The 14,969-nt window shown below is 37.8% G+C and overlaps 1 protein-coding gene across 3 annotated transcripts in view; it reads right to left on the bottom strand.

The window, feature by feature from the left end:
• The window catches only part of LOC143860031 (protease Do-like 10, mitochondrial), a 44,890-nt gene that overhangs the window by 14,722 nt on the left and 15,199 nt on the right, over positions 1 to 14,969 (bottom strand). For all 3 annotated transcript variants that reach the window (XM_077370537.1, XM_077370539.1, XM_077370538.1), the window contains 4 exons: positions 9,084 to 9,279; positions 4,874 to 5,133; positions 4,566 to 4,693; positions 2,408 to 2,611 (listed from right to left, as the gene is read on the bottom strand). In XM_077370537.1, coding sequence (XP_077226652.1) covers positions 2,408 to 2,611; positions 4,566 to 4,693; positions 4,874 to 5,133; positions 9,084 to 9,279 — 788 coding nt within the window. The remainder of the gene's footprint in view (positions 1 to 2,407; positions 2,612 to 4,565; positions 4,694 to 4,873; positions 5,134 to 9,083; positions 9,280 to 14,969) is intronic.

Below are 14,969 nucleotides of genomic sequence, written 5' to 3'. Positions count from 1 at the left end.
CGGTTGAACCCAACCTGAGTTGCACCCCTACTCATTGGAAGCAAAAAAGTGCATCATTGGAAGCAAACAAGTACATAGAAAGAGTCGGATTGTAATAGGTTAGGAAGGGTTAAAATAGGTAAGGATTGCAGGTAGAAAATAAGACTTTGTGACTAATTAGAATTACTACTTTTAGAAATTTACAGTTTCACATGTTTTCTTCATCTTAATCAAATATTAAGATTTTGGAAAAGTTCCACATAAATTTCATGAGCAATGATAGATACAAGGGAGCCCTTGCATAAAGAGCCACAAAAGGGCTCTTCATTGGATCCATGTCATTTTCAGTTACATTTTAAAATTGGTTGAAAAAGTAAAATCAGTTACATTTGATGACGTGGATCCAATCAAGAGCCCTTTTTTGGCTCTTTATGCAAGGGCTCCCTTGTATCTATCATTCCTCAAAGTTCATTTGAAACTTAAGATGAGTTTTCAAGTTTTAAATGAACTTTTTTAAAATAAGATCCTTCAGCATTATCAAAAGGAAAAAATATTCTTTTTGGAAGAAATAATCACCTAAAAAGGAAGCGTAATCTTTAATTAGGATGAAACACATAGGAAGCTTCTGGTTAAATTTGGGAAGCGAGAATAACTTACCTTTCGAAGCGAGTTTCAGGGAAGGAGCTTCCCATCTAACTAGGAAGTTTCCGGTAACTATGGTTTGAGGTCCATCTGCAGACCTTTCGTCCGTTGCTGCCATTCTTCTTTCTACAAATGCCCCCTATTATGAAACCCACCAATCCAAAATATATCAAAAAAAAAATAAATGAGCTGATATCTATCTTTAATATCGTCAGTTCAAGCCTACCATTTTTTCAAAATTATCAAAAATTCAAAACACCTTTCTTTCTACAGATACATCACTGGTCTACGCTTCTGCCCTCTGCTTGTCCATCGTCCGGTTCATAAGATTGTCTCCCTATTTCTCCTCCAAAATACAGTTTCTGCTATCCGAAGCAAATTCGATCAAATAGTGACATATTGCGGGCATAGTTTTGTCAAATATACGATTGAAGAAGGAGCTGGAGAGTAAAGGAGACAGTCGTCGCTCGCAACTCCTCGAAATTTTGGTTCCAAAAGGAGGCCTGAAAACCATTTTCCACCATGCAAAATGCTAGGTCCCGATGGGCTGAAACTAAGTCACCGCAGCACCCAGAAGAAAAAAAATGCAGAGACCAATCCGTCTCACCTAGAAAAGAGTATCTTCTTATTGAAAACCAACCCTCTCCACAGTCTTTCATCCACACAAGACTTCAAGCTTCGTCCTTACAATTACTCTACAATACTATTTCTCAAAGATGTGTTCTCCCCAATAACAGAAGTGTCCAACTCCACCAAAAAAGATCAAACCCCAACCAGAACCCCAAGACAGGTAAAAACTTCCAGACATGCACTTAGAACAGGGTTCTGCAACAATAGCAAAATGTTCACAATAAGAATACTGATGGGATACCCTAGTAACATTGAAAAGGTCTACTGGAATCTTCTAAAATCCCGGTATAGAGTTCCAAAGCTCGAGGTAGCCTTAGTGAATAGTGACAACCCGGCATCACCTTCTCCACCACCCTAGTCGAGTGCAACATGAATCCATACAGCTACACAAGGAATCTTGTGTCTATGTTCTTAGGCCTACAATGCACTAGTTAATAGATAAGGTCATGGTGATGGATGGCACACGATAAAAAAGATCGAGGCCACGCATGATAAAAATGTGTCAAGCGCAATAATGCATGCATGATTGTGATGGATGGCAAGCTATATTAGGAGTGGACTATGGATGAAAGGGGGATAAGAGCACCATGTCCCTTCTGGGGCCGGGCTTATGTAGTGGGTGAAGGTATTATGATCCTTTTAAAACAGGAAGAAACTGAAAGTAATATTGACCTGCAAATATTAAAGATTGGATAAAATAATAAAACAAGAAGATAATTCATCCCAACAACACTGACAATTGTCAGAAAAAAGTGCACTGTGGAACCCCATACGCATAGCCTGTACACTAAAAATATCTTTTATTATCAATTATCTATGTATGCATCCAAGCATACGTAACACAATTGAAGATTATAATATATCATGTAAAACAAAAAAAAGATACCTATACAGAAATATTTTTAAGTAAAAATAGTGCAAAAATAATAAAACAAAAGACAAATTAAGGTCATTCCTTGATTGCTTCTCACAATAAGTTCCTAAGTTCTAAGTGAGCATCAAATATTGTGTTTGCCTGGAGGTTTACATGTGCAGACTAGTGTCACAAGATAGAAACACACCATCAATATACGATTAAAACATTGATCCAGTAAGTATCAATCAAATTGGGATACGCGTATGACTAATTTAATTCAACAAAAACCAAAAATAATACCTGAGAAAGGATTACAAGTTGTTCACCAGACTTTCTAGGCAAGTCCCGTAGTGCACGTTCACATAATCGACGGGGTGACGTATTATACCAGTCTTCTCCATATTCGTGAAGGTAAGGCTGGGTCAGTGGAACAAAAACCAGGCCAGCAAAAATGAAGAAACTAGGCAGCTTATCAAACTGATGAACTGGGACTAATGCTTGTAACTGCAGAATCACCAAAGTTCCCACATTAACCATAAAACAAGCAATTTCATTCATTTTGTAAACACATTGATTAAAAAACAAACAATTTCAATCTATTTGCATCCAGTTATCAGGGAATTTCAAAAGAAGTTCAAACATGTTGTGTGAATAAACAGAAAAGTTCCAAGAAAATAAAAAATAGCAGCTTGAACAAAATCAAAGGTGTCCTTGCTGTATAAAAATATAACAAGGTCTTTTTTAATGCTAAATATTCAATGCTGATCATATAATGCACCCTATGTAGAGAACTCACAAATTTCCAGGAAAAATGATATTTAAGAGAAGATTTGATTGAATAAAGCTAAGAAATGATTGTAGTCTCCAATAGAAAAACATAGACACAGACGCGCTCACGCACAGCCATGGTTTTAAATTTTGGCCGAAACGAATATTTCGGTTTCAGCCTACATTCGCCGAAATTTCACTGAAATTCTGCCGAAATGTCACCTAAATTTCGGAAATTTCGGTTGAAATTTCGTTTTTAGCCTTTTTTACAAAATGGTGGAAATTTTAAATAGATCCACCGAAATTTTAAAAAAGTCCACCGAATTGTTATAAATCCCACCGAAATTTATAAAATATTCACCGAAATAGCCAAAATTTCGGTCGAAATAAAATTAAAAAAAAAAACAAAATCATAATCATACTTTTACATGATTTCGGTCCGAAACCAAAACGTTTCGGTTTCGGTGGTGACCGAAACCGAAATTTAAAACCTTGAGCACAGCACAGATAATAATTACAATAACAGCAACCTAAAAATAACTCACAGGCGCGCTCACGCACAGCACAGATAATAATTATAATAACAGCAACCTAAAAATCAGTGTTTAAAAACTCCTTGACTCGGCAAGGAACTCGCCCGAGTCGACTCCTTTTTACCTCGGCCGCATTCCGCGTTTCACCACATCCGCGTTCCGCGTTTTGCCTTACAGAGTCAATAAACTCCTTTGACTCTCCCGAGTTATGACCTTGTCAACCGTGTTAACCGCGTTCTTGGCCGCGTCCGCGCCGAGTCAACAAGGATTTTTCTTGGCCGCGTTCCGCGTCAAATCCGCATTTTTAAACACTGCTAAAAATACTCCCTCTTTTCTCCCAAAAGAGGTATTTTCATAGTTACATGAAGACCCTAACAGGAGTCCTAATCCCAGCCATCTAGAGTTTTTGGACTACTTTCCTAACCCAGTGGCCAGTGCCACCTTTTAAATTTTAAAATCTTAACACAACATTAAAAATGTTAACTGGTCAATAATAAATCTAACTTCTCTAAAACAGTATCTACTGAAACTCTTAGCTAGAATCTTCAAAATATCAGGAAAAACTATGAAGCAAAGAGAGAATGTATGACGAGGTGCTGGCCAAGAAGATTAGCGATATAGAAGAAAGAGAAAATGATCAGAACGGCGAGATCAACTTGAGGGGGCTGTGGTCCCAATTAAAATGTTGCAGCTTATGATCACAAACAACCAATGTTGTAAATTTCGTTTCGGTGGCCATGAAGTTTTGGCCACCGAAACGAAATTTCGGAAAATTTCGTTTGAAACTTTTTGGTAAATTTTGTCAAATTTCGGTAAATTTCAATCAATTTCGGCCGAAATCCGGGACGAAACAAAATTTTTGACCTTTCGTTCCAGTTTTCGGCCGAAACCGAAACGTTTCGTCCATTTCGGACAAAACGAAACGAAATTTACAACATTGCAAACAACTTTTGGGTCATGATAATGTATGGGTATTTTGACATTGCTCCTTGTGTATTTCTAATGATATTATTTACTTCTCAGGGCAAGAAGTACAGATAAGCTCAAATTATCAGCACGGATAGTAATGGGCTAACCAGACATCTCACAAAATATAGAAGCGAAACAATAAATTATCATAAGATAAAAGAGAAATGATAATGAAGAAACAGACTCACAGGTTGGAGAGTAATGCTGAATTCATGCTCTGCACCATCTCTCAAAACTCTAATTTTGGCCGTTTCATTAGGTTTCTTCATAGAGACTAGATGATCGAACGTAATTCGCTCTCTATCCCTGAAAGGAACTACACACAGCACCAATAAGTAAAGGAAATACATGGAAAAAAACTGTAGAAATGAAACGCACTACAAAATGCCAAATGCATGGGCAGAATAGCAATAGAAAGATCACATAAGGAAATAATGGGAAAAACTGTAGAAATGAAGAGAACTACAAAAAAAATGCCAAACACATGGGCATCTACCTGTCCCGTCGTTCGCTATAGGCACGCCATCGAATGCCAAAATAATATCGTCCTTTTTCAGCACACTGTGTGCATCCGAAAGAGGATTTATTTTGCTCACAAGGACCCCAGTCATTTTGGGGCGCATACCAAAGTGCTCTCTCAATTGCACATTTTCAATGGGCTGGCATGACAAACCAAGAGAACAAAATCCGACATACTTTCCACTTTCCTCCACGCCTATTATGAAATGATTTATTACAGGGACTGGTATTATATACCTGCAGAAAGTCAACATGTACCAAGTTATTAAGTAAACAAAAGACATTAGTACCAGGTTAAAGTTACTGATGGATGTCTATAAAGACAGTTCAAATAAATTATATGCATCCTATAGACCTTCTAATGCTTTGGCACTGTCTTAAAATTCAAAGGCATAAAACAAACTTGCTACATGCATGTCCTAGCATTATCTGTGGATTATGAAACTATGTTGAGTAGAGTAGTAGTGAAGACATTTTTCAGTGCAGAACATGGACATGAGAATCATCCAAATGAAAAGGAAATGGACAGAAAGTGTCACATACAGTGAACCTGGAAAACCAACAAGCTATCCCACATTACAGCCATGGTTTTAAATTTCGGCCAAAATCCGAAATTAGGGACAGAAATTTTGAAATTTCGAATTTTGGCTTAAATTTCGGACGAAATTTGGTCATTTCACCCGAAATTTTAAAATTTCCGCCAAAATGACCGAAATTTCGGATTTAGATTTCAGTTTCGGTTGAGGCCGAAACCGAAACCGAAATTTCAATCCTATTTACAGCTACATAGTAGAATTAAAAGATATAACACCACAAAATAGTTATTCTCCAATGAGGAGCAACCTAATTGTAATATAATGAGGTAACAAGGCAACCCACTTTGGCGAACAACCCATCTTGTGGGCCATGCCTTGGACGTCTAGAGGCCCAAAAACCATCTTGATGAAGCAATTCTAACCATCCAACCAGGACAAGAAACTTCAGAAATCGATACACATTCAATGTTTCAAAAATGCATTTGATTTCAGTAGTTACGATTGTCTGATCATACATGACTTTTGTGAGATCCAAGATGGACCTAATCCAGGCAATATGGGCACATTTATTAGATTACAATGAGGATGCATCTCCCTGGGTGATTCCTCTTGCACATAAATATTAGTTTATTAAAGCACAAGAACAGCAATGTGCATCTAGATAAATAAACTATATTAAGCCATGTAAGAAGTGGTTAATAATGCTTTTTTTAATAATACTAAGAAAGAAGTTTGTATGAATTAATTTTCCCTTATAGCATGTTTGTCCAACAATCATGTATGCTGTGGCATGGTTTTAAATTTCGGCCGAAACATTTCGTTTCGGCCGAAATATTTCAGTTTCGGCAGAAAACGAAATGAAATGCACATAGTTTCGGAAAAATACAAAATTTGAAATTTTGGAAATTTCGGTGAAATTTTTATAAGATTTTGTCCGAAATTTCGTACCGAAACCAAAACGTTTCGGTTTCTCTGATGACCGAAACCGAAACCGAGATTTAAAGCCTTGTGTTGTGGCCAGTTTTTCAAAAGGAGTCTTTGTAAAATGGGGCAGCATAACATTTTTTTTAATGATAACGGGGCAGCATAACATACAGAGGGGGATTGAAAATACCCATAGGAATGAACAATAATATAAGACACTCAACACACCCAGCTGAGTACATGAGTCCAATAGTTTTACCAAGTCAATAAAAGGAACAGTTTTATTTTGTCTTGGTCGATGTTTAGAATGTCAAAGTTCGTTAACTTGAATATTTGAGACCGGTGGAGTTAAAATAGTTACAGACCCTACACCGTTATATAGAAAGGAGGTCACAGGACCCAAAACAATAAATAAGTCATTTCAAAAAAAAATACAATACAATAACATGAATCAATAGAATGCAAGTAGGGACAATCAAGAAACTTAATATCAAGTGTACGACATTGAGGTGCAAAGAACATCTATGTTAGTTGAACGTCAAATATCATAGGGTATAAATAAAAAGTAAGACAAATACAAAAGATGGGCTGTAATGAGCAGCGGAAAACACAATCAGAAACAAACAACAATGTTGAAATCCAAGAGATCTCAAATCTCTCAAAAATTTCTTTTCCCCTTGGTTAAGAAAACACACAAAACCTCACAACTAGTAACCCTAATACGTGGCTTATATATTAATGCCACTACATCAAGAAATTATCAAAATGCCCTTTAGCACAAAACTCACAACTCGACTCGTGTGTGCGTCACGAACATTAGTCCGCCAGGGTGATCAATCATTGTCAGAATACAAGACACCTGAACAACAAATAACCATACAAGTAAATGAGTTTTTTAATCTATTTTTGCAATAGTTGGTATGAGTAAGCCTAATGGATCTCCATTCATAGTCTTCATTTCCCATCTCTGCTGGCCAAAAGATGGTGATTTGAAAAAAAAAATTCTCTTCAATAAAGATAATCACCGTGTGATTATAAGATGATGGTTAGAAAAAAAATGCTCTTCAATAAAGATGATCACCGTGTGATTATAATTACATTTCACTTACCTTACCGGTCACAGAAAGTTCGACAAAGGACATGGAACTTGCCAGCCCAATTATCTAATGTTTGTTGTTTAATGAATCTTTTGCCAAGATCTAGTTATCTTGACCTTCAATAAGAATAACCAGTAAAATTTTACTGTGTGGCCATAATTTTTACTGAATCTTTTACTATTACCAGATATTGAAATCACCTATGTACCGCCAGAGGCAATAAAAGGCCAAGCTTAAGCCGATTCCTCGCTGCACATCATGTATCTGATAATTTGCCATTAACACAAGATTTACCTGATGAAGAAGTCTTCTATTAAGGAAATTTGAAAAGGATGGCAGATGTTATTTCACGGGGCTTCTCAAAGGTCTAGAGGGGGGGCCGACATTGTATTTTGCACCCCTGAAAATGGTATATTACCATATTCCTTCACCAACATCGACCCATGTTCAAATAACATTGCAGAATATGGGGCGCTAATTATCGGACAAGAGATGGTAATCGACACTACAAGTGTTAGGGGACTCAAAACTGATTATAAATCAGCTTCTCCATGTTTACGAAGTAAGAAAACCTAAATTGGACCCTTAATTTGAGAAGGCCCAGTAGTTGATGGATCAATTCCAACATATACAAATGACGCTTATAAATCGTGGATAAAATGCTCAAGCGGGTGCTTTGGATAAATTAGCCGCATCACTAGTGCTTCCTGGTAACGAGATAACCCAAGTTAATGTTAGAGAACGATAAATTTTGTCATCTCTATATGACTTTCTTGAAGACGAAAGTGCCATTGTTGACACGGTCTCAGTCTATGATATTGAGATTGAAATAAATGCCATTGTTGTATAAATAAGTTTGGCTCCTCAAAAATTTATTTAATATTAGAGGACTAACTGTCTTGTAAAAAGAGAAAATCCAGGTAAACAGCATATATACTAATTCCAGCATTAGTACAGTTTATTACCAAACAGTGGAGAAAACTCATTTCAAATTAATACAATGCTAGCAGAAAAGTAGATAAAAGTGTTCCTGGAAATGAAAGAGCATCATCAAGCACGATCATAACAATCTCAGGAACCGCTTATTCAAACAGATTAGCCAATCTAGGAACAACTCATCCATCAAATTTCATCCCCGTGCCAAAAGGCCCCAAACGAATCTGGTTTAGGGAATCCAAGGATGGCATGGATTGGAGGAATCATTAGATATAGTGGACGCAGAAGGTACGAACGGTTTTATTATGGAAAAAAATCTAATGAGGCAGAGATCATAGCTCTAACATAAGGTATAAAGGTGTAAGATGCAAACTTTCATGGCCTGGTCTTGGAAGAGCATGACTCAACAAATGCTATCAGGTGGTTGAAAAATAGGGGAATCCGCACCGGATGTCTGCAGACTATGAAGGAGATTTGGATTCTTTCTCTAGTCCTAGATTTTTGTTGAAGATCGACAAAAGATAAAGAATAGTTTATTTTTCCAGCTGCAAGGACCATGACACCACTGTTTGGAACTGATGTAGCAAGTTTAGCATCACATGATAGGGAAAGCTGTTGCACAATAATTAAGATAAAGAATAATATGTAGAGCATACAAAATAACAACAAAAGTATCACTGATTTGATAACTCACCCAATATTCTCCGCACCTGAAAGATTTTGAAAAGCTACCCCTGCAACCTTGTCACCCATGATTGCAGGACCTCCGCTGTTTCCCGGATTGATAGCTGCATCAATTTGTATAGCCATGAGATTGGTTGCACCGTGGACATATTGTGTTGGTTCAACTCTAGAGACAACACCTTTAGTTACAGAAATAGTGTCTCCACCTGCAGCCAGGGAAGGAATCACAGTTGTATATAATCGCTTAGAAGATTGAATGGATAATTATTTTGTAATGTAATTCTTTCACCCAGAGCCTATTATTTGTAACCATGCATATATAAATATTTGTGAAAGTTCATATTTCACTGGACTTTTAAAATGCCTAATTCAGTCATTCCTGCTGAGGAGTTCAAGATCCTTATATATTACAATGCATGTTGAATAGATAAAGTTCATCTTTCTTTCTTTTTTTGAATGGTGGATAAAGTTCATCTTCTTCATTAAAAGTTAATATCTTATGCAAACCTCAGGTTCATGGGTCCTTTATGGAGAATTTGGAGCTGAAAGTGCTTAATGTTCGGCGAATTTCAGTACTGTGAACATCCAAACAAATTAAACATTCAAAGAAAGTGAATCAAATCTTAGCTAGAGTTTCCACCATATGTTAGCCTTAGAGATAATTCATCAAATAAACCAATTCCACCCAAATAGAGCATGCAATAATGAGTTAACACTTAGTAAACATCAAATATCTAAATAAGCAAAGTAACCAAGACTAGGGCCCAAACACCTATGACAGCAAGAAACGGTGAAAGGAACTGCTAGGAACTTAGTCTGACTCGGAATACATTAAAATCAGAAAATAGAATAGGAGAAAGAGAATATGAGAGGCAAAGATTTGCTGTCGATAGATGAAGAACAGCAAGATGAAAAAAATAGCAGACACTATGACTGGTTGTTATGTGGAAGAATGGGAAGACAGTAGGGAGAAAAAAACTGGGACAGATCAGGTCCAGCCAACAGGGGAAGCAAAGTGGAAAGATTGGAGGGATGTCGGTTGTACAAGTGGAAGCGGGAACAACGGGCAGTCAAGGAGGAGATGGGTAGTTGTTGCCAAGGTTTGAAATTTTGGTTTCACTTGAAACAGAAATATTGGGGGAAATTTTTAAATTTTCAGTGGAAATTTCGGTGATTTCAGTGTAAATCTTAAAATTTTGGCTGAAATTTCGGAATAAATTTCGGTTTCGGACCCGGCCAAAATCCGAGCCCCGCCGAAATCTGAAATTTCGGTATTTCAAACAAAATTTAAAACCATGGTTGTCGGCTGATGTTTAAGGCAAATAAGAGGGCCGACTTGTAGGGAGAGGGCAAAGAAAAGGAAAGGGGAAATATGGAGGATTGTCAGCTATGTTAACCGTCCAAAACAGAAGAGAAAAGTACGGAGAAAGAAGGGAAAAAGAAAAGAGGGAAAGGAAAAGGGAAGGAAGAAGTGGCGAAGAGAAGGGAGGAGGTCTTACCATGAGAGAAAGAAGGAAGGGGGTTTGCTGCTGCTTTGCGGCTGAAAAGGGGGGTGAACTCACGTCCAAACTCAAAATCGTGAATAGGGCTCTCCTCTTAAGTTTTTATAAGGGGGCATTTGGGTGACTTAAGTATTGGGCCCTACATAATAAGGCTTATACTGGTGAAACGACCCGACGACAAACTGAGGAGCACATCCCCCATGGCAACATAACCAGGAGGTTTCTCCATATACACTTCCTCCGTAAGATCACCAAGTAGGAATGCATTTTTGACGTCCAATTGATATAAGGGTCAACCCCAGTTGACAGCTAAAGAGATCATTATGTGAACTGAGGGTATATTGGCCACGGGGGAGAAAGCCTAAGTGTAGTCAACACCGAACGTCTGAGTGTAGGCTTTTGCAACAAGTCGAGCCTTAAGCCGCTCAAGAGTCTCATTTGGTAGATAATTAATGGTGAACACCCAACGGCAGCCCACAGAAAAGAGACCAACTGCCACGTGCCAATTGAGTGGAGAGCATCCACCTCAACATCCATGGCAGAATACCAACCAAGATGAGCTAAAGTATCTGCAACAGACTTAGCAAGGTGATAGAAAACAATCCAGAACGAAATGTACGATAGCACAGTGAGAAACGATCATAGGAAACCAATTGAGAAATAGGATATGCTACACTATGGGAACGAGTGCTGGAAGCAATAGGAAAATCAGGAATAGTAGAAGAGAAAAAGAGAGATGAGGGAGAAAGTTAGACATTAATCTCCTCTCACTAAAATGATATATATAGTACGTGATTAGGGTTATACTAGTGAAATGACCAATATACCCACAATATAACACTGATATGACGTGATACATCTAACAATTTGGATATGTTTCCATATGTTTCTGTGATATTTCGAGATTTCTACCGAAATTTCCATCCAAAACCATCTCCATCACAACTAAAAGTATTTTACATCAATACGAGTACGAGTATCGGAATCCAACACAGGTATTTTGTCGAATTCAGAAAATCCTAAAAAGAAAGATGCATGGATCCACCAAAATATTTTAATCAATTCTCAAATTTTATTTTTTTACATAATAATATGGTCATAACAAGTAATATATTGAAATTTGTAATAGATTAAGTAAATAAAATGTTTTATTTTCATATAAAAATACTATTATGATGGATAAAACTCAAAATATGCGGTAATTGTAAAGTCGTGGCTGTGGTATTAAGAAAAAATCTATGATTTAGCCGACACTTCGAATTTTTGCTGACACACGTGTCTAGCCGTGTCCGACACGACACGCGTGTCGACACTCCTTTGGACACTTTTAAATGTACTGCTATAAGTTTTAGACTTAATGTGGGTGTGTGGACATGTTTTTGTGTCGTGTCAAGTGTGACATTCTATTTTATTAATGCATATTGTGTCCACCTCTTTTATTATTAACTCTTCTTTTATTATAAACCATTTTTTAGCTCTTCTTTAACTAATATTTGTTGTTGTATCATATATACTTCCTATTTTAGCAGTGTCTCCGTTTCTAAATTTTGGGGGTTCGCCGTGTCCGACACTCCGTGTCCGTGTCCACACACGACACCCACATCCGTGTCCACGGATCATAGGAAAAAATAGATAAAAAAGATGAAGTGTCGCAGCGAACCCTGAAGTACTAGAATCTAACACGTGTCCAACACGGGTACTTCGCTGGTACGCCCATTCAGAAGAACCGGTATAACATGGATCCTAATGCATACCAGAACTGAAACTTGAAACCTTGCGTCCATTCTTGAAACTTATGATAAGATTGGGGAGTATTCCACAAGCATTAAGTACCAAGTACACATGTCAGTGTAAGAGTATCCATAGATTCTAGAACTTAGTACATGATGAATAGTTCCCGATCATAGCTACATAGCCAAGGCTTTATGAATGCACACATTCTTTTTTCTACGCCTACACACTCACGTATGAAACTTAGAGAGGCCCTTAATCATTCCTGAAACTAAAGTGAAGTAAATAATTTGACTAGGAGACCAACTTGTGTATTTTTTAAATAAAAGAATAATTTTGAGTGATTGTACAATGAGGGCTAACTACTTTTAAAAAACCATAATATAACATGCAATTAAAAAAAAAGGGCGGCCCAATGCACGAGGCTCCCGCCATTGATATAACATGCAATTAGAAAGCTAGAAATAAATCATATAAATTGATTAGTTTAGAAACATAAAAACCTAAGAAGTTTACAAAAAATTAATGGTTGGAGTAACGAATTTTGTTATGTCACTAATATGTTAGAATTACAAGTTGTAGACACCCTATTTTGTCAAGACAGGACTAATGATAGGTCTACTATTAAAAAAAAAAGGACTAATGATAGGTCGTTGCGATGATGAATCCTATAATGAGTCCCGAAGCTTCTCTAAGTCTTTTTCTCTATATCTCTCTCAATATTTCTCTAGGTTTTCCAAGACACAAAGTTACCCAAACCACCAAAACAACCAAGCCTACATCCAAAACCATCTGCGTTCACCAAAACCTTTTGAATGAGCCCTGAGTCGGTCAAACAAGTTGGTCAAACAGGGGTCCGAAGGATAAAGCCCGATAGCTCGGCACCCGCTTTTTATAGCAAAAACAACATCCTGAAGATCCAATCACCAAAACTCAGCAAAAGCTCCATCAGAAGCCATTTTTGGGAACCGGAAACCACTTTTCAGTCACTTAAAATCACTTTTTGGGAACCAAAAACCACTCTTGAGTACCCAAAAAACCTTTAGGGAACCAATAAACACTTGTCACAACAACCCATAAACCAAAAACCAAGAGTCAGAAGTCTGAAACCCATCCCGGGCCCGGAACCAACAATCGGGACCCGAAAACCACTTTTCGAGAGGGGGGGGCACCCCTTCCCTGCGACTTTGAAACCCCCAAAGTCGGAGCTGCAACTTTTCAAAGTCACAGCTGCAGCTATAAAGTTGCTGCCGCAACTTTCCAAAGTCGCAGCCGCAACTTTAATGGAAAGGCCATAGAAGATTAGGAGGGGTCCAAAGTTGCAGCCACAACTTTCATGGAAAGTCTATAAAGGCCTTCCGATCCTTCATTTCTCATGCTTAATCCCATTCTCACTCCTCTTCACGCCCTTTACATCCTTGCTCTGGTTTTCACAACCCCTTTTTTATATGAACACCCCTTTTGCCTTTTAACTCCACCCTCTTTTGATATTCACAGCCCTTTCCCCTTTGGTTTCAGAAAACCCTAGAGAGAGAAAGTTAGAGAAGCTTGGGAAGATTTCCAGAAACTAATCCTAACCAGTTTCTGCCAAAATCTCTTTTGATATAACACCGGACGTCGGAGTTCTGCCGAAATCTCTTCTGATATATCACCGAACTTCGGAGTTCTACAGAAATATCCTCTGATATATCACCGGGCGTCGGAGTTCTGTCGAATTTCTGAGGATTTGGAGCAGCACCAACCTATAGACTACGTATATTACAGCTTTCTGTACTTCCCATTACAAACTAGGTAGTGGGTAGCTACGAGGTTTGGGATCCTTTTGGCCCCGAACCCTGTAGCCTAAATCCCCTCCATTTTCACAGATAGAGTTCTTTTCTCTCTCCTTATCCCACCACTCTGTCCTAGGTCCCACCATAGGTAGTGAGAGACATGAAGAGAGCTTTACGCTCCTAAGGTGTTGGACAAATAAAAAACACTGAACATTTTTTCTTCATTTTCAGTTATTTATTTCCTATCATTTACTTCCAATAATTAGGATCATTATAGGATTTGGGAATCCTTTTGTCTCAGTTCATACAATACAAATCTTATTTCCCTCTATATTTGGGAGCAAAAAAACCCACTTTCCTTTTATTCTCTTTCCTTCTGTTTAAAATCCGACTCAAGAATAAGCTCAATCGTAAAAAAGAGTTTAAAATCAATTTTGCTAGAGTTTTCCCACATCCACCAATTCAAGTCAAGAGACCGGGTTCTCCCGGGCATGAGGAGTGCCTAACACCTTCCACTCATGTAACCATATCCCTTACTCAGATTTCTGATAAGACCATGCCGAAAACAAAGTTAATCAGGGCCTTAGGCCCCAAACTAAACGGCAACTTTAATTATCGCCTTTCTAATGAAACGTAGATCATGGGTCCTAGGCCCTAACCTAGGTGGCGACTCTGAGAACCATAGTTTTAAATTTCGGCAGAAATATTTCGGTTTCGGTTTGGACCGAAACCGAAATTACCTTGAATCGGATTTTTACATGATTTCCCCAAAATTTCACAGAAATCCGAAATTTCGGCCGAATTCTAACTGAAATTTCGTTTTTCACCCTTACAAAATTTCTACCTAAATGTAAGAGATTTCCACCGAAATGGTCGAAATTTTGTACTTTT

The sequence above is a fragment of the Tasmannia lanceolata genome, unplaced genomic scaffold, assembly GCF_043159265.1.
Source record: "Tasmannia lanceolata isolate RefF3 unplaced genomic scaffold, GAP_Taslan_0.1 ptg000037l, whole genome shotgun sequence".
In the NCBI taxonomy this organism is placed as follows: Eukaryota; Viridiplantae; Streptophyta; class Magnoliopsida; order Canellales; family Winteraceae; genus Tasmannia; species Tasmannia lanceolata.
This window is presented reverse-complemented; position numbering and strand designations above follow the sequence as displayed.